Source organism: Callospermophilus lateralis, chromosome 15, assembly GCF_048772815.1.
Source record: "Callospermophilus lateralis isolate mCalLat2 chromosome 15, mCalLat2.hap1, whole genome shotgun sequence".
In the NCBI taxonomy this organism is placed as follows: domain Eukaryota; kingdom Metazoa; phylum Chordata; class Mammalia; order Rodentia; family Sciuridae; genus Callospermophilus; species Callospermophilus lateralis.
Window position 1 is genome coordinate 19,740,404 of NC_135319.1, and position 22,335 is coordinate 19,762,738.

The window sequence follows — 22,335 nt, forward strand, 5'->3', positions numbered from 1 at the left end:
TGTCTCACAAATTTGGGGGCACAAACCCAGCCAGTCTTCCATCAGCCAATCTAGGGACAAAGAATTCTGAGCCCATCTATGCAGACATTCTGCAGGGGTGAAAGAGACGGGCTTGCTTACCCTCAGTCCAGAAACTTCCTCATAGGACCCCCCCGCCCCCCGCCACACACACACACAGGAAGGTCAATTCTCACTAAAACTATAGCCTCCATGAAAAAGAAATTCTGAAAACACAAATTAACATCTGAAGAAGGGGAAGAACTTCGCAAGAGCTGCTTTGACCTCCTTGTTTCTCAAAGTATAGATGAGGGGGTTGAGGGTAGGACTCAACATGGTGTATAGCACCCCAGCCACCTTGCTTTTCTCTGCACTGTAGCTGGACACAGGGCTTATGTAGGCATAAAAGACAGCAGTGTAGTACATGCACACCACAATGAGGTGGGATGAACAGGTGGAGAAGGCTTTCTGCTTCCCTTCTGAAGTCCTCATCTTCAGGATGCTAGAAATGATGAACCCATATGACACAATGGTCATCAGGAAGTTTAAGATGCCATAAAAGGCATCAGCCAGGACAATCATGACACTGTTCACATAGGTGGAGCTGCAGGAGAGAAGCAGCAGTGGAGGAACCTCACAGAAGAAATGGGTAATGATGTTAGGGCCACAGAAACTCAAACGCATCATCAGCCCTGTGTGGATGGCAGTGTTGAAGGCACAGAGCACCCACACTCCAGTGGCCAGCATGCTGCAGAATGCCTTGCTCATCATGGTGCTGTAATGCAGTGGGTGGCAGATGGCTGCATACCGGTCATAGGCCATGACCGTGAGGAGCAGCAGCTCTGAGGATGCAGACCATGTGAGGAAATAAAGCTGTGCCATGCAGCCTCCAAAGGATATGAAGTTCTTCTCTGACACCAGACCCTTCAGTGCCTTGGGTATGATGGAGGTGGTACAGATAATGTCCATAGTAGCCAAGTTGAACAGGAAAAAGTACATGGGGGTGTGCAGCCCAGGGTTGAAGGTGATGGCCAAGATGATGAGGACATTCCCTGTGAGGGCCACTGAGTAGAGGGAGAGGAAACAACTGAATAAGAGTCCGTGGTATTGTGGGTGCTCTGAAAAGCCCTGCAGGATAAACTCCGTTACCATTGTCTTGTTGCTCATGGTCCCTGGGTTGAGAGGGTTTTCTGGACTATCAGGAGAATCTTCATCCACAGTTTCATGTGATTTCAGGACTAGAGAAAGACAGAGAGATGTGAGAGATCTTAATGAAGTTTACTCATAAAGCATCATTCTACCTGAAAGTGATGCATATTAAAGCAATGATCCATCTCTTATCATCTATGAATTCACAAAGTTAGAAAAAGAAGACACTGACTAGCATGTAAGGGTGCAAGAAAAAAGCCTTTAAAATGAAATTATAGCATTTGCAAGAAAATGGATGGAACTAGAAAACATCATGTTAAGTGAAATAAACTCAGAAGGTTAAGGGCTGTATGTTTTCTATCATATGCAGAAGCTAGACAGCAAAAAGAAAACAAGAGTGGGGGTAGATCTCCTAAAAATCAAAGGGAGATCAGTAGAGGAAAGGGATCAAGGGGTGGGAGGCGGGGAGAGAAGGAGGAAATGCTTGGGAGTGATATTGGCCAAATTATATTGTTATAATGTGTGCATGTATGAATGTGTATCAACAAATCCCATGAATATGTATGACTATAATGCACCAATAAAAATGAGGAAATAAAAAAAATTCCAATGACACAATTCAAAATAAAAAAGACTGTATTTCAATAGTAACATACAAAAATAAAGTTCCATTTGAATCAGAATTTTTCTCTCTGAAAATTTATCCTAGGGAAATAATATAAAACACCTTCAAGCTGTGAGAGCAGCACTGTTTATGATTGAAAATTTGAAAGCAATCTATACTCTTAAAGGGAAGTTTATTATGATACATTGACACAATATAATGCTCTGCAGTTATAAAATGGCACTTAAGAAGTGTTTTACTGATACTTTTAAAAACAGAGTGAAAAAATGTGCACAATGGGATTGCATTTTGGGTTTAAGAATAATATATAGGTAAAATCTATATCATATATAACTTTTTTGCATGAATATTATTAAAATGATTACACACACAAAACAGACACACACACACACACACACACACACACACACACACACACAAATCAAGTGAGTGATAGACCAGAGCTTGATTCATAGGAATGGACTATGATTGACCTTCCTTGCTTTTGTCGACTTGTTTTCTTATTTTTCTATTAATGACCGTTCTGAAAAGCAGGTGTGTCATTTAAGCCTTCTAACAATTCTTCTGAGACTCCTCAGTGCTGACAGAGTAAATGCTCCCCTCAGGTCCTTTTGGAGATACCTCCCTCTCAGCCTCTCTTCCCACCCATCTTTAACCCCACAAAACCACAGCTGACAGCACTTAGCCACAGTGGGCTTTCTTGGATCTGTTCTTGTAGTCTCTTAATCAGAAATGTCCTCCTTCTCATTAACCAGGTGGATCATAGGTCCCTTCCTTTAAAAGCATTCCTTCCTGGGGAGAAAGGACTTTTCCCTCCTTTGTGTCCTCTCAGAATTCTAGACTGACTTGTCTCCTTTGTGTCCTCTCAGAATTCTAGACTGACTTGTCTCCTAGGATGCATTAAACTGCACTGCTTGGTCAAGTTACCCAGCTCTTTCTCTCAGGTTGTTGGGGGTGTCCATCTGTCTCTTAGCAGTCTTCATGGACCCCAAAACTGTGCCTGGCATTCAAATATGTTTGCTGAAATAATGCTAAAGAACAGTGTATTTCTATTCTGAGTTCTATTCTCAAGACAGTGCACACTTTGTGTTAAGATAAAATCAGCATGGTACCACATCTGCTTTCCCCTTTTCAACTCTACTCATTAAGAGTCAAGAAAGTTTTCATTTTAAATTCAGAATTCCAATTTTGGTCAAACTTCAAAAAATGCTTTTACTGCTAAAACATTAAGAGGCTTATAGAATCATCACCTACAATTTGGGTCACATCACTTTTTATAAGATATAAATTGTTCTTTCAATAGAAAAGCATAGAATTATTATGACCTAGAACAACTGTTGGAGACACCAGGGTTCCATCTGTGTGTCTCCCCAGGAGCAAGGTGTCAGGACAGCTCAAAAAAATTGTTGAATAAAAATAAACACAAAATGCTTTAGCTGATTTCATTTTTGTTTGGCAAAACACATACAGACAAAAAACAAAACAAAACAAAACTGGATAATTACTTTTGCTCAGTTTGAGTTTTGGATCTAGAGAAATAACTTTTTTTTTTTTTTTTTTTTTTTTTTGCTGTTTACCAAAGACCCAGGGCGTGATTCCTGTTTATCACCAGGGACCACCTTGAGGCCAAACAGCAGAGTTCAGCTAGAAAGGAAGACTTGGCTTCACTCCATTGATGTTTCTCCACTTCCCACTAATATCCTCTGTAGGATGTTAAGCATCTGAGTCCCCCAGTTACCATGGTGCACTCCCACAACACATATCATGGACAAACCAGAGTCGTAGTGCAAAAGTAGTTCCTGTAGAAGACAAATGCCTCCAACCTAAATCTAAAGAGCATTCATGGGCCAGGTCTGCTGTATGCCATCCCTGGGCACGGAAGACCTATTATATACAGAAAACTTTAAACCAAGTGTTTTCTTTTAACTCAGTTCTAGAGTGAGCTTAGAAAAAAAACTAAATGAATCTGCTGCATAAATGAAGGATTTTAACAGGTGCTGGGCACAAGGAAGTTTCAAAAACCCATTCACATTCAGGAAACAAACTAGCCCTCAGAGAATTACCCACTCACTGTGATTTCTAGGAAAGGTAGACGGTCTCCTCCTCCAGTTGGTCAATAGGGAGGTCAAAGAATCAGGACACCGAGCCTCCTTCCATGAGAGTGACCATGAAGTCTCTGCTGACCTCAGGCGGTCATTCCTTCTGCTGAAAATAACAAAGACTTTCTCCCTTGAGGTTCCTATGGCATTGGCTTTAATTCTCATCCAGCATCACTAAGTTATTACCAAGGATCTGAAGGGAAAGAAAAATAATTTAGAAAACAATCAACAAGTATATGTTCAAATCCAAAAAACACAATGACTCCCCAGAGTCAAGGCCACAGAATATTTAAGCAGTGGTTATTTTCTATACTTATCAAACATTTTGGTGGTCGAGCTTCCTAGAAAATAAAAATATATCATAGATGATTTTCTATCACTTTAGAAAAACAATAGGTGCCCTCAAAATCCCTGAATTTAAAATATTTATTTAATTGAGTTTTTCCTAAAAATAGATTGAATTTTACATGGACTAAAATTTATTTTCATGGAATTTTATGTTAGTTTCAATTTATTTTCCATGGTTCCACAACTAGAGAATTATTACTGTTTCAATGTACTTAATTAATGAAGAAAAATTGATTACTTCATTATTTTTATCTCTAAAAGGATTCAAAGATTCCCACAAATACCATGTAAAATCCATTGCCTTTTTATTATATAATGAAGATATATATTTCCATTGTAAACGAAGCAGAAAATTGAAGTTCAGAATATTTCAAAATTTTAAATGTGCATTTTTAGATCTAAAAGGTATTTTGAAGCTGAACTTATGCAACCTATTTACTAGAAAGTCAAAGCAAATATAAGTGACTTAACCCTGGTCACACAGAGTATTTGTTATGGAGCTAGTATCTAATCCCAAGCCTTTGGGATTCCAGGCCAAAAATTATTTGTTGTATAATTTGTCCATTGCCCCTCTAAAACCAACTCTGTCAAAATAAATAATAATAATAAAAAGAGCTAAGAAAAAGAAATAGCAAACAAAATATGATTATTATTATAGTGGATTATACTTATATGGATTGAAAACCCTAAATTCTCAGCCAGTTTGAGCATCTCATTGCCTCTTGTTATTTCCTTCATCAAACAGTAATGATAGTCATAGAAAAGTATTCAAATATTCCTGGCTCTAGGTTAGCAAAATAAAACCAGCAGTTCTTTTATACGGTTAAGAGCCTATACTAAGCAGACACAGTTACTAGTAGAACTTTTTCTATTTTTTGAAACACCAAATAAAATGAGTCATCTTCAGAACATTCATAACTATCTTGAAAAAATCATTTCACCTTTGTGGAGCTAAATAAGATTCTGTATATGGCTTTCCTCTCTCTGTCATCCACAATGGGGTTTTCAGTGTGTACGATCTGGGACACAGTCTAGACAGATATAGCTTTCCTTCTCACATTTAAGCTGATCTTGCCGTGAAATTTTGACTTATCTTTAGCAACATCTTTCCCTATCTGTGGGAGACACTTGGGAGAGATGTTCACAGCCATTATTCTAAGTGGACCCTGAAGGGGTAATTAAAATAAGTCCCTTTTTCCTGGGGAGTTGGCTGTCATTGATGCTCACCCAAAGGCCAGTTCAAACTTTGATCCAACGTGGGGGAAAAGGGTATAAGCTGCAGTGGGGAGACACAGGACACACTCTTGTTCCAACTCAGGGTAACCAGAGCAGGGCTCTGGTGCTCAGAGGAATGTGTTCACACCAAGGGCTTGGGGAGAGAGTGGTGGATCAGAAGCTAGGACTCCTGGCTGCCTTCCATGGAAGATGAGGGGCAAGGTGCTCCTCAGCAAAACCCACCCCTGATCACAGAGCTGCCCTCTGGCTGGACCTCACTCACACCTTGGCTTCCTTACCTCCTGACTTCTTCTTTTTCCCTATCTCAGTATCTTCTCCCTCTGTGCAAATTCCATCCAGACCTAACAGCATCTCCTCAGCCACATCACCCCGGATTCTCTGAGGAAAATGGGTACTCTGCCTGCTGAGCCTCTGTCACATTCAGGAGTCCCCACCAAGCTTTGGAGGCAACGTGAGCTTCAGAGTCTTTACAGACCCAGGGTCAAATCTCAACTTTAAAGCTAATGGTTGTGTGATTTTGGATGAGTCTCTCAACCTCTACAGAACTAAACAATAAGAATGATTAGCTTCTGATTATAACATGAACTTTTGTTTCTGTTTCCCTTTTTTTCTGAGACTCTAGGTAAAATGCTTTTTAAGATCAGAACAACTTTGCCTTCAATGTAAACATTCCAACAACAATAATAATAATAGTAATATCACAACGTCTAATACATGAAAAGAGCTGGTCAATGTTCTAACACACACATGCATGTGTATAAAACCTACACACATATGTAATATCTATGTGAATGAATATATATATTAGCAAGCAGAGAAAAGGCTAAATATTATCTATCATCCTAGGAAAGTGGCTAAATAAATTAGTACTTAACACATAATTTAACACATATTTGTGGATTCACTGGCTGATTTGTTTGACTGGAGAGTTAAGTGGATTTGATATTAATAGGCATGTCAAGCAGTTTAATTTTACTGAGTTGATATCCTCAGAACAATAGATAAACTAAATACTTCACTAATGGCTTTGAGGTCTGACTCTTGTTATGTAATAGCTGTATAAATTTGTGTAAGTCTCATTATCTCTTCGAATACCAATTGCTGTTTTCATTTGGTAGAATTAGAATAATAATACCTATCTTTATGATTTTTATTTTTAATAGGATAATTTATATAAATCCATTTTAGAAACTGTGCTAGTTGTCATTGTAGACAGGTCATTAGGAGAAATAATTACACAGAAAAATTCTACTTGTAGTTGTGAAACTCAAACAAAAATTCTTTTTTCAACAAAATAAAATATATGTAAAAAAGGAATTTCCTTCCTGAAATGTTGAGAATATGTTGCCATTCAAGAATAAATGTTGGGCTGGGATTGTGGCTCAGTGGTGGAGCACTCGCCTAGCAGGGGCGGGACCCGGGATTGATTCTCAGCACCACATACAAATAAATAAATAAATAAAGGCATTGTGTCGTGTCCATCTACAAAAGAAGATTCTCTCTCTCTCTCTCTCTCTCTCTCTCTCTCTCTCTCTCTCTCTCTCTCCCCTTTAAAAAAATACTTTTAAAGAAAGAATAAATGTGTACAGATTAATTAAGTTAAAGGACAAACTGTTATAACAAAGAGACCCAGATATATAGTGTCTTAATTTTTTTTCTCTCACCCAGCAATCTAAAGTGCTCATGAATTAAGGGAAAATTTACAGACCCATGGGGTAGCCTGGATCCTTTTAATCATTAAGGGTCCTGGGTTCCTTCCAAGATGATGATTCTTGATCTCCTAGGTTGTTATTATGTTTGGCATAATAAAGTCGCCACAAGCTGTACATTTCAGCCTGTAAAAGAAGTGAACACACAGAAAAGTCTGACAAATGAGACCTATATTACACACAGAACTCTGTCTACATTTGCTTGGCAAAAATATAGTTATGTTGCCTTACTTCGCTGCAAGGGAGGCTGGTAGATGTAGCCAATCTGGGAAGATACATATACAGAAAAAAGGGGAAATTAATTTTTGGAAAAAAATAATAATTGCTACAAACATGAAAGAGGAAATTAGAGATATGGGATTAGGAAAAAAAAAAAAAGCCTGGGTGTAAAAGTGAACTTTAAATGCTGTTCTTAAGAATTGAACTTCAAAAAAGAAAAGAGAAATTACTACATTGTAAGGAAGGGGGAAATGAAGAAAAGGTGAAAGAAACAGAAAGTTGACAAATGATCAACACCTCAAGGTAAGAATGAAAATCAAGGAAATGAATGTAAGAGTTCTAATCTCCTTAAGCAATATTCAGAAAGAGTCCCAAAGCAAAAGGTGCTAAGCAAAGTTGTGGTTTGACTGAACAAGAGAGGAGGACCTGACTCAGCTGACAGGGAGGCTTCTGGCCAAAGACATGATTGGGGAAATAGGGATATAGAGAATTATGATGAGAAATCCTGACTAGACAGTTTCAATGCCTGCTTTTCCTAGGCCTCAAAGGAGGCTAGCTCTTAAACATGGCCCTCAAAACTTTTAAGCTGATTTCTCATTACCCAGCCATAGCTCTGAGTACCTTTCAAATTCTTCAAGTCTCCTTTTTCCTCCCCAGCACCCACTCAACCATTGGCTTTACCTCCTACATTCCTGAGAAGAGAAATACCATCCTCTCAGATTCTCAACTTGATTGTTCCCACCTCAGTCCTTATACATCTTTTTTCTACGATTTTGTGGAACCCTATTCTCTAAGCAGATTCTCTGAGAAACCATCAAGAGATCTAGGAAAGACTCATTTTTCTCCAGAAACAAAAGTGGTGAGCATTGTTACTTTCTCTACATTTCCACATCACCTCCAAATCTTATCATTCCCAACCATGGCATAATTTGCAGGCCATACATGCTCAGGATATTAAAATAGTTATAACTATATTCCATATGTTAGATTGACTACATTAAATAGAGGCAAAGAAGGTACAAAAAGATATTGAATCTCAGGGCTGGTGTTGTAACTTAGTGGTTGAGCACTTGACTCACATGTGTGAGGCACTGGGTTGGATCCCAACACCACATAAAATAAATAAATAAAACAAAGTATTGTATTCATTTACAACTAAAAATAAATTTAAAAAAAAGATATTGAATCTCTCGAGATGTGATCTACAAAGTTTGAAATTAATAATACACTGGATGAGACTAATAGCATATTAGAAATTGCAGAAAAAAGATAAGTAAATTTGAATTTAAAAGCAACAACAAGTCTGCCCAATCAAAACACAGATTGGAAAAACAAAAACATAAGAACAGTGCATTAGTGGGCTGTAAAGCATTTTCAAATAGCCTGATATATAAATATGTAATTAGACTTTACTCAGAGTGGAAAAACATAAAAAAAATTTTGAATGAATAATAGCTAACACTTTTCATTAAAGAAAAATATAAATCTATAAGCTTAATAAGTTCTATGAACACTGAACACTATAAGCGTGAAGAAATCAGACTAAGACACATGCTTTAAAATCAGCAATAAAAAGAAAATCTTGGAAATAAAGTGAAAAAGAAATGACTAAAAACACAGAGACCAAGAAAGGCCTTACAGAATTCTATAAAATCAATGCAGGCAAGAACAGTGGGAAAACATCCTTAAAGAACTGAAAGAAAAATGTCAATGTAAAATTTATATCCAGTAAAAGTAATTGTCAGAAATAAAGATAAAAATATTTTGGAAACATAAACTAAAGAAATCCATCACCAGAATACATACATAACAAGAAATATTACCCTTTAGCAAGAAGGAAAGTTGTATCATGGAAATCTGGATTTTCTAAAAGAATTGAAAAATAGATAAAAACTTGTAACTCTGGGTCCATTTTAGTTAGTTTTTTTTTTTTTTTGGTGTTGTGGCCAAAAGACCTGGCAAGAACAATTTTTAAAAAGGAAAAGTTTATTTTGGAACTCAGAGTTTCAGAGTTCTCAGTTCATAGTGGTCTGACACCATTCCTCAGGGCGTAAGGGGAGACAGAACATCATGGCGGAAGTATGTGGAAGAAGAAAGAAGCTGGGGACGTGGTAACAGAAAACAGGGGGAGAACAAATGGGGGTGCAGGTGCTGCACTCTCCAAAGGGACATAATCTACACCCCAAACACACCCTCAATGACCCACCTCCTCCAGCCACACCCTAACTGCCTCCAATTACCACCTGATAGTTAATTCCTGACAAGTATTAATGCACTGATTAAGTTAAGGCTCTCATAACCCAATGATTTCACCTCCATACTTTCTTACATTATTTCACACATGAGCTTTTGGGGGATGCCTCATATCGAAACTATAACAGGAGTTTCATGTATTGTTTTATTTTTTATTATTTAAATATCCTGAAAAAAATCCAACTACTTATAGCAAAATAGTAACAAGCTATATCCCCAGCCCCATAGATAATCTATTTTGATTTAGGAAGAGAGCTTGTAAAATCTAGAGGAAAGAATGGTTAGCACATTCCTTTGAACCATCATATCAATCAGGATTTGGGCAAGAGTTTGTCATCAGCCAATTAATTAAAAAACAATTTCTGTTGAATATCTGGATTGTAGGAATTCTGTGACGTTGATTGACAGCAGACCCTTATATGCTTTAAAACACAAAGGTGGCAATGCCTGTGACATCTCTACATGGAATGGAATAGCATAATGAAGTCAGGACTAAAAGTATCTTTAAAAAAATAATCTTAGACAGGCGTGGTGGCACACACCTGTAATCCCAGCAGCTCACAGAGAATGAAATCATGGCATTGGAAGGTAAATGGATGGCGTTGGAGACGATAATGCTAAGTGAAGTTAGCCAATCCCCAAAAAACAAATGCCGAATGTTTTCTCTCATGTAAGGAGGCTGACTCGTAGTGGGTTAGGGACAGGGAGCATGGGAGGAATAATGAATTCTAGTGGGGTGGGAGGGGAAGGAAGGGCAGTGGACTGTGATGTGGGATTAGCAAGGGCAGTGGAATGTGATGGACATCATTATCCAAAGTATATGTATGAAGACTCAAATTGAGTGTCAACATATTTTATATATAAACAGAGATATGAAAAAATGTGAAATATATGTATAATAAGAATTGTAATGCAAAAAATAAAGTACATGTATAAAGGCATGAATTGGCATGAACATATTCTATATACAAAGATATGAAAAACTGTGCTCTATGTGTGCAATAAAAATCGTAATACATTCTGCTGTCATGTATTTAAAAAAATAAAATCAATAAAACTAAAAAAAGAAAAGAAAATAGTAACAAAGTATGGTAGGTTTTAATACCATATGAAAAAGTAAAATGAATAATAATGACTTCTGAAGAAGTGAAATTATACTGTTGTAATGTTCTTATTCTATATATTAAATGGTATGGTACTACTGAGTTAATCTGAGACAAATTAAAGATGAATACTATAAACCCTAAAGTAATCACTATGATACCTTAAACATACATTTATAATGAAGAAGCCCAAATTGGAAATCATATATGTATGGTTTGTATATAAGGTCCAAAAGATCCCCGCAAAGATCCTTGACAATGCAGAAATTTCAGAAGTAAAATGATTGGATTGTGAGACCTGTAACCTACTCAGACTATCCTAGTTTGAATGGACCTTGTGCTAAGCAGAGGGGCCTGGCTGGAGGATGTGGGTCACTGGGGTTGTGCCCTAGGAGGGGATTAGCTTCCCTCTGGCCCCCTCCCCCTGTTTCCTGGTCCCACCATGTGCTGAGCAGCTTTACTACACTGGGCCCTTCTCCCATGTTATGCTGCTTCACCTTCAGTCCAGGGGAATGGAGTCTGCCATACATGGAGTAAGACCTCTGAAACCATCAGCCCAGATCAAATTTTATTCCTTTAGGTTGTTGTTGTCAGGTATTTGTTAAAGCAACAACAAAGCTGACTGAAACAAAATGAAATCACAAAAATATACTAGTATAGTTGAAAAGAAGGCAGAAAATAAAAATAATAGATAAAGAATAGATGAGACAAAGAGAACACAAATAACAAGATGGTGTATTTGAGTATGATCATTTGAATAATCATATTCAATGATAGGGATATGTCTGAGAAATATCATTATGTGATTTTCTTGTTGTGTGAACATTATAACATACTGAAACTAAGATATCTACCATGTCACTGAACTGTAAAGTCTTATAGGATGACTATTGTGGTCACTGTCACTAACTAAAATATTGTTAAGCATCATGTGAACAAATTTAAGGCTTCAAAAACTATCAGGAATACTGAATGTGGTGGCAAAAGACAATTGGAAATAGATCCATTTTATACCAGCTAGTTCTAAGGAAACACATAGGCTGAAGAAGGAAGAATAGAAAAATATATCTATGCAAATGGCAAAGACAAGAGAGTCGTGATGGCTACACTAACATCAGACAAACTGAAACTGTGAGCCCCAAATAAACTTTTCAGTCACAGGAGACAAGGATATCATGTATAAAAATGTCAGTTCAACAGAAAAATATATATGCAGCCAATATCAGAGATCCTAAATATCTGAAGCAAACATTGATAGATCTGAAAGGAAAAACAGCAACACTATCATGGTAGTGACTTCTGTATCTTCCCTTGAATAACAGATGAACAAGACAGAAGATCAATAAGGAAATAGAAAATCTGAACAACACTATAGACCAGTTGGACCTAGGAGACAATACATTCCACTCAACACAATCAGTTTAGAATATGCATTCTTCTTAAGAACATTCTCAAAGACAGATCACATGAAAGGTCTCAGAACAAGTCTTAAAAATTTTCAGAAGATTGAAATCATCCAAAAGAATCTTTTGTGAATGAAATGACCTAGAACTAGGCACCAACAGCATCAGGAACACACACACACAAACACACACACACACACACACACACCACAAACAATCAATGAAGTAAAAAAGTAAATGACATGGAAAATATAAACTATCTTGAGGTGAATGAAAATGAAAATGCAACGTACCCAAAAGCAGAAGATGCACAAAAGCAGTGCTAAGAGGGAAGTTTGTAGCTATAGAATATATATTTGAAATGAAAAAGGTCTCATATAAAAATCTAAAATTTGTACTTCAGGAAATTAGGAAAAGAAGAACTATACTCAAGTTTAGCGGCAAGAAGAAGATGCTAATGATTAATGATAAATAATATATGAAGAGAAAAACATCAGAAAAAAATCAGCAGAAATAAGAGTTAAATTTTTTAAAGTAACACCAAAATTGACAAATACCTAAAGGAATTGGCTAACTTAAATTAAAAGGAGTTTATTATAACCTATACCAAAAATATTAAAAGGAAATATCTGAAGCAAACATTGACAGATCTGAAAGGAAAAACAGCAACAATCATGATAGTGATTTCTGTATCTCCCCTTGAATAACAGATGAACAAGACAGAAGATCAATAAGGAAACAGAAGATCTCAAAAACATTATAGACCGGTTGGACCTGTAAGAAAATACTGAACAACTGTATGCCAACCAATTGGACGACCTAGAAGAAGTGGATAGATTCCTAAAATCAACAAACCTGCTAAGACTGATTATAAAGAAATACAAAATGTGAACAGACTGATAACTGCAAAGGAAATTTAATTGGTATCAAGAACTTCCTAACAAAGATCAGCCCAGAACCAGATAACTTACACAGGAGAATTCTAACAAACATTTAAAGAATTAAAGCCAATGTCTGCAAATTCATCCCCCCAAAATGAAGATAAGGCAATGCTTTAAAACTCATTTTAGCTGCAGATATAGCTCAGTGGTAAGGCACTTGACTGCGTGTGAAGACCCTGGGTTGGACCCCTGCCATTGAAAAAAATATTGTCTAACATTCACTCTATGAGGTCAACTTACTCTTATACTAAAGACAGATAATATATGCAAAGAACACTACAAATCACTATCCCTAATGACCAAGTGGGATTTCTTCCTGGAACACAAGAATGATTCGACCTACAAAAAACAATCAGTGTAACAGACCACATTCATAGAATGAAAGGACAAAAATCACATGATCATTTCTATTGGTGCAGAAAAAGCCCTTGACACATTTTCATCATAAAATCTTTACTCAACTAACTAGGGATAGAATTCACACATAAACATAAGGGTCATTCATGAAAAACTCAAAGCTAGTGTCATAAAAAATAGTGAAAGAACCAGGCTAGGATGCTTATTTCTACCATTGCCACTCAACATTTTTACTAGAAGTTCCAGCCAAACCACATAGACAAGAAAAAGACCTTAGAAGACATATATGTTTGAAAGGAAGAAGTTAAATTGCTTCATCATGTTAAAATACCTTAAATATGCACAAAAATTTTTTTAGCCCTCCATGACAGCAAATAGTAGCTATTTAAGATTGAACCAAAACAAAGAACTCAGAAGAAAGCAGCTGTGGTTAACAAAAATATTGCTAATAAGCACTAAATCCATCTGAATCTAGAGCTATCACCAAGAAACTGTGAAATTTGTGGTTTCAGGACAGAAAAAACATAGTAGTGTAAAATAATGTCTAGGACTGAAATTACTGTGGCAAGGGATCCTGGTAGATATTGCGTAACTGCAAACCAAGAAAATGTTTTCTATGATGACACCCATCTATATTGGTATTTCATTTCTAGGTAAGAAATACTATGATCTTGTTTCATATATTTATTCAATTAATTAGAGGTTGGACAATTTGTCACACATTTAATTTGCATGGTTGTTGTTTTTCACACGTTCTTGCATGGGCTCTTGCTACATTAGTAAATTATTTGTTCACCTACCACACATTTCAAACAGCTTTAGCTTGGTTTGTGTATATATGTGTGTGAGCCTATGTGAAAAATTTCCGTTTTTTATGTAATCTAATTTATAGCCCTTTCCTGTCATGGATTTTCATTTTTCTTTCTTGGTGAAAAATGCCAAGATATTAAAAATATTAATTTTTACTTAGTTTTTTAAAAGGTCTAGTAATTTATAACTAAAACTATGAGGCAACTGTTCCTCAAAAAGTTGACACACAATTGCTACATAATTCGTGGATCCATCTTCTGGGAACATACCTGCTGTACTGTGGGTGTGTGATCTTGAAAGCCCCATATATTAAAGTCTTGATTCCCAGGCTGGTTCAATTGAGAATAAAAATGATTGAAAACAGGAACTCAAACAGATATTTGCACATCCATGTTCAGAGCAGCACTATTCACAACAGCTAAAATATTAAAGCAACCCAAGTGTTGATCAATGAATGGATAGATAAAAAATAAAATGTGGTATAGCCATACAGTAGAACTCAACCTTAAAATAGAGAAATTCTGACTCACCCTACAGCATGAATAAACCCGAAAGACATTATGCTTGCTAAAATAAGTCACCTTGAAAGGATAAATATAATGTGACAGAACTGGCCAAGGGTCTAAGTTCATTTAGACATGGATTTATGTTTAAATGACAGTTAAAATTCAAAATGTAATTGTGATAATTCTTGATGAGAATATTTCATAATTAAAGCAGTATAATAAACTGACTCAAAAATGCAAGAATATATCCAGAGAAATAAAGCCATGGGTTATGGAATGTGTGAGGTTTGTTAGATAATGTTGCTAATTTCTTCATCTTTATGTGGTGTAATCAATAGATAAAGCTCTTGACGTTGATATAATGAAAATTATAGGAAGAAATATTCAGACAGGGGCCTAAAGATCTTGAGTAGTGTTAACTGGGTAGAGTGATAATATAGAAAAGACTGTTGTAGGCATAGAGAATACTCTGAGTCAGAAAACAAACAATAATTTGAGAAACTGAAAAATATGTGACTAGAATATAGGTCATTAGAAAGAGTGACATGAAACAACACTAGATACACAGACAGAGAACAGATCATTGTCTAGTAAAATCATTTTAAATATTTTGAATTTTATCCTAAATGAATGACAGAAGCATCTAGCATTTTAAGTAGGCAAACTTTAATAAAAGCAATCATTATACCAAAAGAATGATGGAAATTTGAAGTCTTTCAAGTGGTAATAATGGGAAAATATCATGATTTTCTTCTTTTCTAGAAAGCCAATCTAGCTGCAGTTGGAATAATGAATTAGAAGGGGTCAAGAGATTTCCAGGTAAAAATAACAAAAATTTCATATTAGACATATTCACTTACACACTAACAGATATGAATGCAAAAAAAACCCAATAAAAATTAACAAAAAGAGTTTCATTACAAGATTACAAGAAAACTTAAAATAAGACCATCTATTAATAAGATTAATAATTTAAAAATTCATATTTATCAACTAAAGAAAATGTAATCATTAATTTTTCAAAAGATATTTAGTAATAGTTAATATTCAGTCCTGAATTAATATTTCTAAACTGAAAGTGTGAGTATGTTATGTATACTATATGCCAATCATATATTATAAAATTATATAACTTATATAATATTTGGTGATACCATGTGTGTCTGCCATAACTTTTTTCACAGGCACATTTGTGGTCCTGATAAAGGCTGCCCTTACAGTCTATTTCCAAAGCAAAAAGAATGTAGAGTCCAAAAGTAGCCAATATGCTGTCAATGTGTAAAATGAGTGAGAAATAGTACTTTACTACATGCCATTGAGATTTTAGGCTTGTCTGTTACTGCAGCATAACAAACCGAAGCTGACTAATATTGAAATTCTTACCTAGAAAGAGAATTCTGACTTAATGACAACAAGAAGTCATTGACCTATAAGAGGTCATCTCTGGGGAGGATAGTGAGGAAACTGGAGTGTTGACATCCTCTGATATGTAATAGTAAAGCACTAGTAAAATGTCACCTGTGATAATTGGAAAGCAAATAATGTACTTACGGGCTTTGTGCTTTCAAGTGAAGAATTGGTAAAATAGAATATTAAGAATGTGCTTTGATGGCTAGGATGAGTTTTGCCATGAAACAAAGGCACTCAGGAAGTAATTGACTGGAAGCAGTAGAGGGAATCTAGAAATTGCAGGACTTATAGTATGTAAAGTTGCAACAATTTCTCTTCTGCAACCACCAAAAGTTGAAATTTAGAAGAACTGCAAACAGCAAAGTCTTCTTAAAACCCAATATCATGTGAAGTGCCAAATCAAGCAGTGGCTGTAACCAATTAATTAAGCTCTACATTAAGGCATCACACAACAAATCCTTTCAGCTGGACAAAATAACTCAGAGAAAAGAAACCAAGGAGAGAAATTTGATTATCTCAAGACACTATTAAGTTTAAATTGGAGGTCCAGAAAAATGTAATAGCTATAAGCATGAATATGACATTTCAAATAAATTAAAAATTGACAAAAGTTTTGAGAGATTCATGTTGTGTGTATGTGTTTATAGTCATATATAGTCATGAGTTGCATAATATTATTGCACAATAATATTTTGGTCAATGATGCACCACATATAAGATGGTTATCCCATATGATGATATTGTCTAGTGATGTTTGAGCCATCTTGGTTTGTGTATGCACATTCTATGATATTTGTACAACAAAATCACCTAATGATGCATTTCTAAGAACATATTCTCATCACTAATGCACTAATGACTCTGTGTGTGTATGCATATGTGTGTGTGCATGCATGTGTGTTTATGCTCAGGATTTTTTTCAGCCATTGAAAATAAAGGTCTTATGAACATTTGTGTATTATCTTTGTATGAATTAATGTTTTCATTTCTCTTGACTAAATAAATACTTAGAATGGGTGGATTAGATGGGTTCAGTTAAGAAACTGGTAAACTGTCTTCCAAAGTGATTGTCTAATTTTATCTTTCTGCCAGCAGCATAGATGTTCCAGTTGTTTCATGGGCTTGCCAACACTTGGTATGGTTTATCTTTTTCTTTACGCCATTCCAGTAAGTCTGAGGTGGTATCTCATTATGGTGTTAAAATGCCCTTCTATAGTGACTTATGGTACTGAGAATCTTTTCATGATCTTATCCACATACCATGTTGGTGAGGTGTCTGTTCAAGTTGTATCTTTTTTTAAAATTGTGATTGTTTATTTTCTTATTAAGGTTTACATATGTATAAAAGTTCTGTTTTCACATATGATTTGCAAATAATGTTATATTTCAGTCCATGGCTTGTCTTTTCATTCTTTTAATAATTTCCTGTGCACAACCAATATTTTTGATTTGACAATGTCCAATTTTGTTTCTCTATGTATTATGCTTTTGGTGTCATACATAAAAAAACTTGGCCTAATCTTTGTGTCACCTAGGTTGCTTTGCCTCCTTTTCTTTATCCTTCTCCTTTTTTTTCTTTCTCCTTCTTTGGAAAAAGAGACTATATAACTGTATATATTACAGATTTGGCATGACCTATCAACAAGAAAAGGAAGACTCTTTTGCACATATTATAATGAAATAGCTGACATCCATATAGATGGAAATTAAATCAGATCCTTATTCACACCATATAAAAATCAATTTCAATTTAAAATTTTGAAATAATCAAAACTATTATGTTTATAAGACAATGTAGGATAGCATCTTTATGTGGTAGCAGAGGATATCTGAAACAAAATAAAAATAGTCAAAATCATAGAAAAAAAGATCAATGAATCTAATGACAATAAAACTGAGAAATTATCTTACTGAAGAAACAAAATACCACATAAAGAGTAAAAATATAAAGTCTCAAATAGGAAGAATCTCTTTAAAGTACATCTTGCCATCAGAGCATTTGTATCTGGAATGAATTTATAAACCCTAAAAATTATTTTTTAAAGAAAAGAAAGCAGAAATATCAGTAAAAAGAATTGATTAGGTACAACTTCAAGGAGGAAATTAAAATTACCACCAAATGTATAGTTTCTGTTTCATTAGTAATATTAAATGAAAATTCACACCAAAGGGTGATATAGTTTTATACTCACCAGATTGAGGGGAGGATTAAATCTGACAATCTAATATTATTGAAAATGTAGAACAATCAGACTCACACACTACTGTTGTGTCACAATTATCAACACCCCATGAAGTTAAAGGCACACATAATCTTTGACCCTGCAAGTCACTTCTAGATGTATGCCTTCAGGATTTCTTGCATGCATGTACCAGGAAACTTGAACAAAAATACAGCAGTACTAATCAACATAGCAATAATAAAAACAATCAAGTGGGGAAGGAACAGTATCTTGGTGTGTAGTCATTCAAAGCAATATTATGAAAGCAATATTATCATAAATAGATTGATTTTCTCATAACCTGGGAGATAAATATCCGCTAGCACACATTTTAAACCTGTTCAATAAATCCAGAACAGCTTGCTTCAGTAAATACACTATTACAATTCATCAGGGTCAGCCTCTCACTTCTGAAAGTCAGTCAATCAGGGACTAATGAGTTAGCAATACACATGAGTGCCAAGCAATCAGCAGCAGTCTCACGATCTATGAATGGCATCAACCTGTAAATACCTCTAAAAGTCCACCAATCCCTGGTTTATTGGACAAGATTAAGAAAGAGGGAATAGAATGAAAAAAAATCAAAGTACAGAGTGATTTTTCATGATTACAAAAAGCAGAATTCAAGCAAGAAGCAAACTCATTAGTTCTACATTGAGTATTGAGCATCTCCCAAGTACAAATCCCTATGCTAAGCCCTGAGGAGTTGGTGATGAAGTCAGCCTCTTCTCAAAACCAGGAAGCCTCAAAGACCTTTGTGACACCTCAGAAAAAGACCTGGGTTAGTGAGGAGACCTCGTGGTTCATAGCAAAGACAGCCACACCTGCATTCGTCCTCCATGTTCTGCCCCTTTTGTTACCATCATTTGAGAGCCTGCTGTTGAGATAAAAGCAAGAAAGACTGATAACCTCCCTTTGCCCTATTTCCTTGAGAGCATCTCCTAATTGCTATCAGTCCAGCACCTTAATGCCCCAGTCATACCAACCTTCCAAGTCCAAAGATGTAAAGTACTGGTCCCCACAGTTATGTCAATTCTTAACCTACTTCAGGCATGCCTCTTTACCCTTGTGGGAAAATCCTACCAGTCTACAATCCTGAATAGGTGAACCTCGGGAATAGACTGGCTGTGTGAATACTGGCCGAGCTGTGTTGCCCTTCTGAGTTTCTCTTTCCCAACTGTCAACTGAGAATAAAAACTAATACTCTTATCTCCTATCTCAAAATCATTGTGATGCTTTGCAATGTACAAGGTGCTATGCAAATGCTAGTGGATACTATTATCATTAGTCTCATGGATCAAAAATTCTTTATATCTAAATATAACTCCTGTAAGAAGATTGTTTTTTTTCATTCATTTTACAAATGTCACCTCCCTTCTTGCCCACAGTTTTGGGTAAGAAGTAGTACCCTGAAGTTAGACCACCAGTATTCAAATCCCTGTTCCATCACTTAACTGCCTATGTAAACTTGGGAAAGTTACTTTATATATAACAAGGGATTCCTTTTTATATATGAAGTGCTCTACTTTAGATCCTGAATGTCCCACAAAGGCATGTGTAAAAGACTTAGTCCCCATGGTGGTGCTATCAGAAGGTGGTGGAACTTTTAAGAGGTGGGAGGTTCTAGGTGATTTGGGGCATGACTTTGAAGGGAATGCTGGACCCCAGTTCTTACCTTACCTTATTCTCTTTTGCTTCCTTGATGTGAGATGAGCAGTTTTGCTCTACCAAACATTCTAGCCATGATGTGCTAACTCACTACAGACCCAAGAAATAGGACCAATTGATAATAGATTGAAAATTCTAAAACTTTGAGTAAAAATAAACCTTTTCTATTTATAACTTGATTTTCTCAGGTATTTCAACATAGTGATGTGAAAGCTGACTACCACATACAGTATTGCTATTTATAAGATGGAAATACTTAATAGAATGATACCTAACCCAATAAAATGCCCAATATGGTGTTTATCAGCATGAAGTCCAGTAAAGGTTGGTTAACCCCACATCCATCTTCATAGAGCTAATCCATTGTGATATTTAATCTTGGAATGAACATAGTCTTGGTATGAGAAGTGTTCTACCTTCTGAAAAAAAAAATGGGAATCACAGTCACATTAAACTCAGATATATCCATTTAAGTATAGGGTTGAAAGATATCTTTAGTCAAAAAGTTCCAAAGAGGAACATTTATTAATTTTGTGACACTAAATAAAACAGAGTGACTGAGTTGAGCCATTGATGGTAATCTTACTTGGGTCTTAGGAGAGCAGAAGCTGAGGTAAGGTACTGTCGGGGGGTGGCCCACCCACTCCTATGACCCAGCCTTGAGGAAAGGAAAGGTACCAATGGATGAAAGATTGGTCTTGTTCTGAAAGTCACAAAGGGGAAGAAGGCTGGAGCATGCTCACCTAAAAATGATTGAGCTCTGACCTCAAAATAAAGAACCTGTAACAGGCCTTTTGTTATTATCTTCCCAACATTGTCTTTATAAAGCTACAGAGACATCTTAGAATTTAAACCCTCTCTCTCTGATTCTTCCTGGGATAGAATAAATAAGCAATGGTCTGGGAGAAGCTGCTAACCACCATCTTAAGAGAAAGTCTTCCAGGATAGTGAGTAACCTTCATCCTAGGGCAGGGGTGGGAGATGGGGTCTGGGTTATTTAAAGGTCTTAAGAATAGACCTGAGTTTTCTCTGAGGATCAAGAAATTCATCCTGTGCATAGTAGCATGAGCTCCTGCCTAAGATTTCCCAGGGTTGCCCTTCTGGGTGGTTTTCCTTACAGATTTCAGACTTGCCTAGCCCCAGAATCACACAAGCTAAGTCCCTACAATAAATTGCTTACTGGGTACATATATTTTGGGGGTTCTGCTCCTCTGATGGAATTCTGACTGATCCTCACGGGATTGAGATCAGGGAGTTGATGATTTTCTTTCTGTAAATCTCAAATGAGTTCGCTTTCTTTATAATGCTCAGTATTAAACAGATCTTAACTATGTCAATGGGCCATGAGAAATTAAAATAGGCTATAAATGTTTAGAGTGGACCCAAAGAAGGTGTGTTCTATACCATAACTTCCAGAGAAGAGTGACTACTTACACAGGCAGGTTCCCGATCACTTCCCTGACCAGGGCAGAGAAGAGAGCCAGGGCCATTTTGTCCTGCTGGAAGGTCACTTGTTCTGTTGCAATGACAGATGCAGTGGTTTCCTGTGGCAATGCCACAATTTCCACTCCATGAGTCAGGGGATCACAAGACCAGCTAGGGGGAAGTTAGAGCCTTAGGCTGCCCGTCTCTTTTGCCAATCACAAAACTCATGGTTTTCTAGCAAGGCTAGTCGCAGGCTCTCCAAAAATTTGACCTACTAGGATTTCCTTACAGATTTTTTTTTTTTTTTGCACCTAGCATCTTGCTGGAGATCAAGAAATGAATAAAACACAGACCCAGTCCTTGGGCACCTCAGAGGATAATGGGAGAGCTGGAGACAGAAGAAAATGCTGGTGGAGCAGAGTAAAAATGTGCTAAAATATGAGTTTGAGCAAAGTCTGCAGGAGCTCAGTGAGAAGCAACTTGTTTTTCCTGGGAGGGTTGCCCTGGAGAAGCAATGTTTATGCAAGTCTGGGAGAAGTTCAGGAGACAGAGAAAGAAGATTGTAGGAGTACTCCAGCCTGAAGGAAGGAAATGTGTAAAGACTGCATGGAAACGAGAAGATGTAAACTGCTCAGGAGAAAGCACAGTCGAAACACGGTCTGTTTTAGAGGTCAACATGGCCACCCTAGAGTACATAATTATCTAATCAAACACCGATTTAGGTGTTGCTGTGAAGGTACTTTTTAGATGCTATTAATTACACACCATCTCAGAATATCTAGGTGGGCCTGACCCCATAACCGAAAGGTGGTAAGATTAGAACTGAGGTCTCTCTGGGGAGGGAGATATTCATCC

The 22,335-nt window shown here is 36.3% G+C and overlaps 1 protein-coding gene across 1 annotated transcript; it reads right to left on the bottom strand.

Annotated features, from left to right (window-relative positions):
* Positions 1-237: 237 nt before the first annotated feature.
* LOC143638055 (olfactory receptor 13A1-like) lies at positions 238-1,164 on the bottom strand. Its single transcript, XM_077105509.1, has one exon. The coding sequence runs from the start codon at positions 1,162-1,164 to the stop codon at positions 238-240; it is 927 nt and encodes a 308-aa protein (XP_076961624.1).
* Between the last annotated feature and the right edge of the window lie 21,171 nt (positions 1,165-22,335).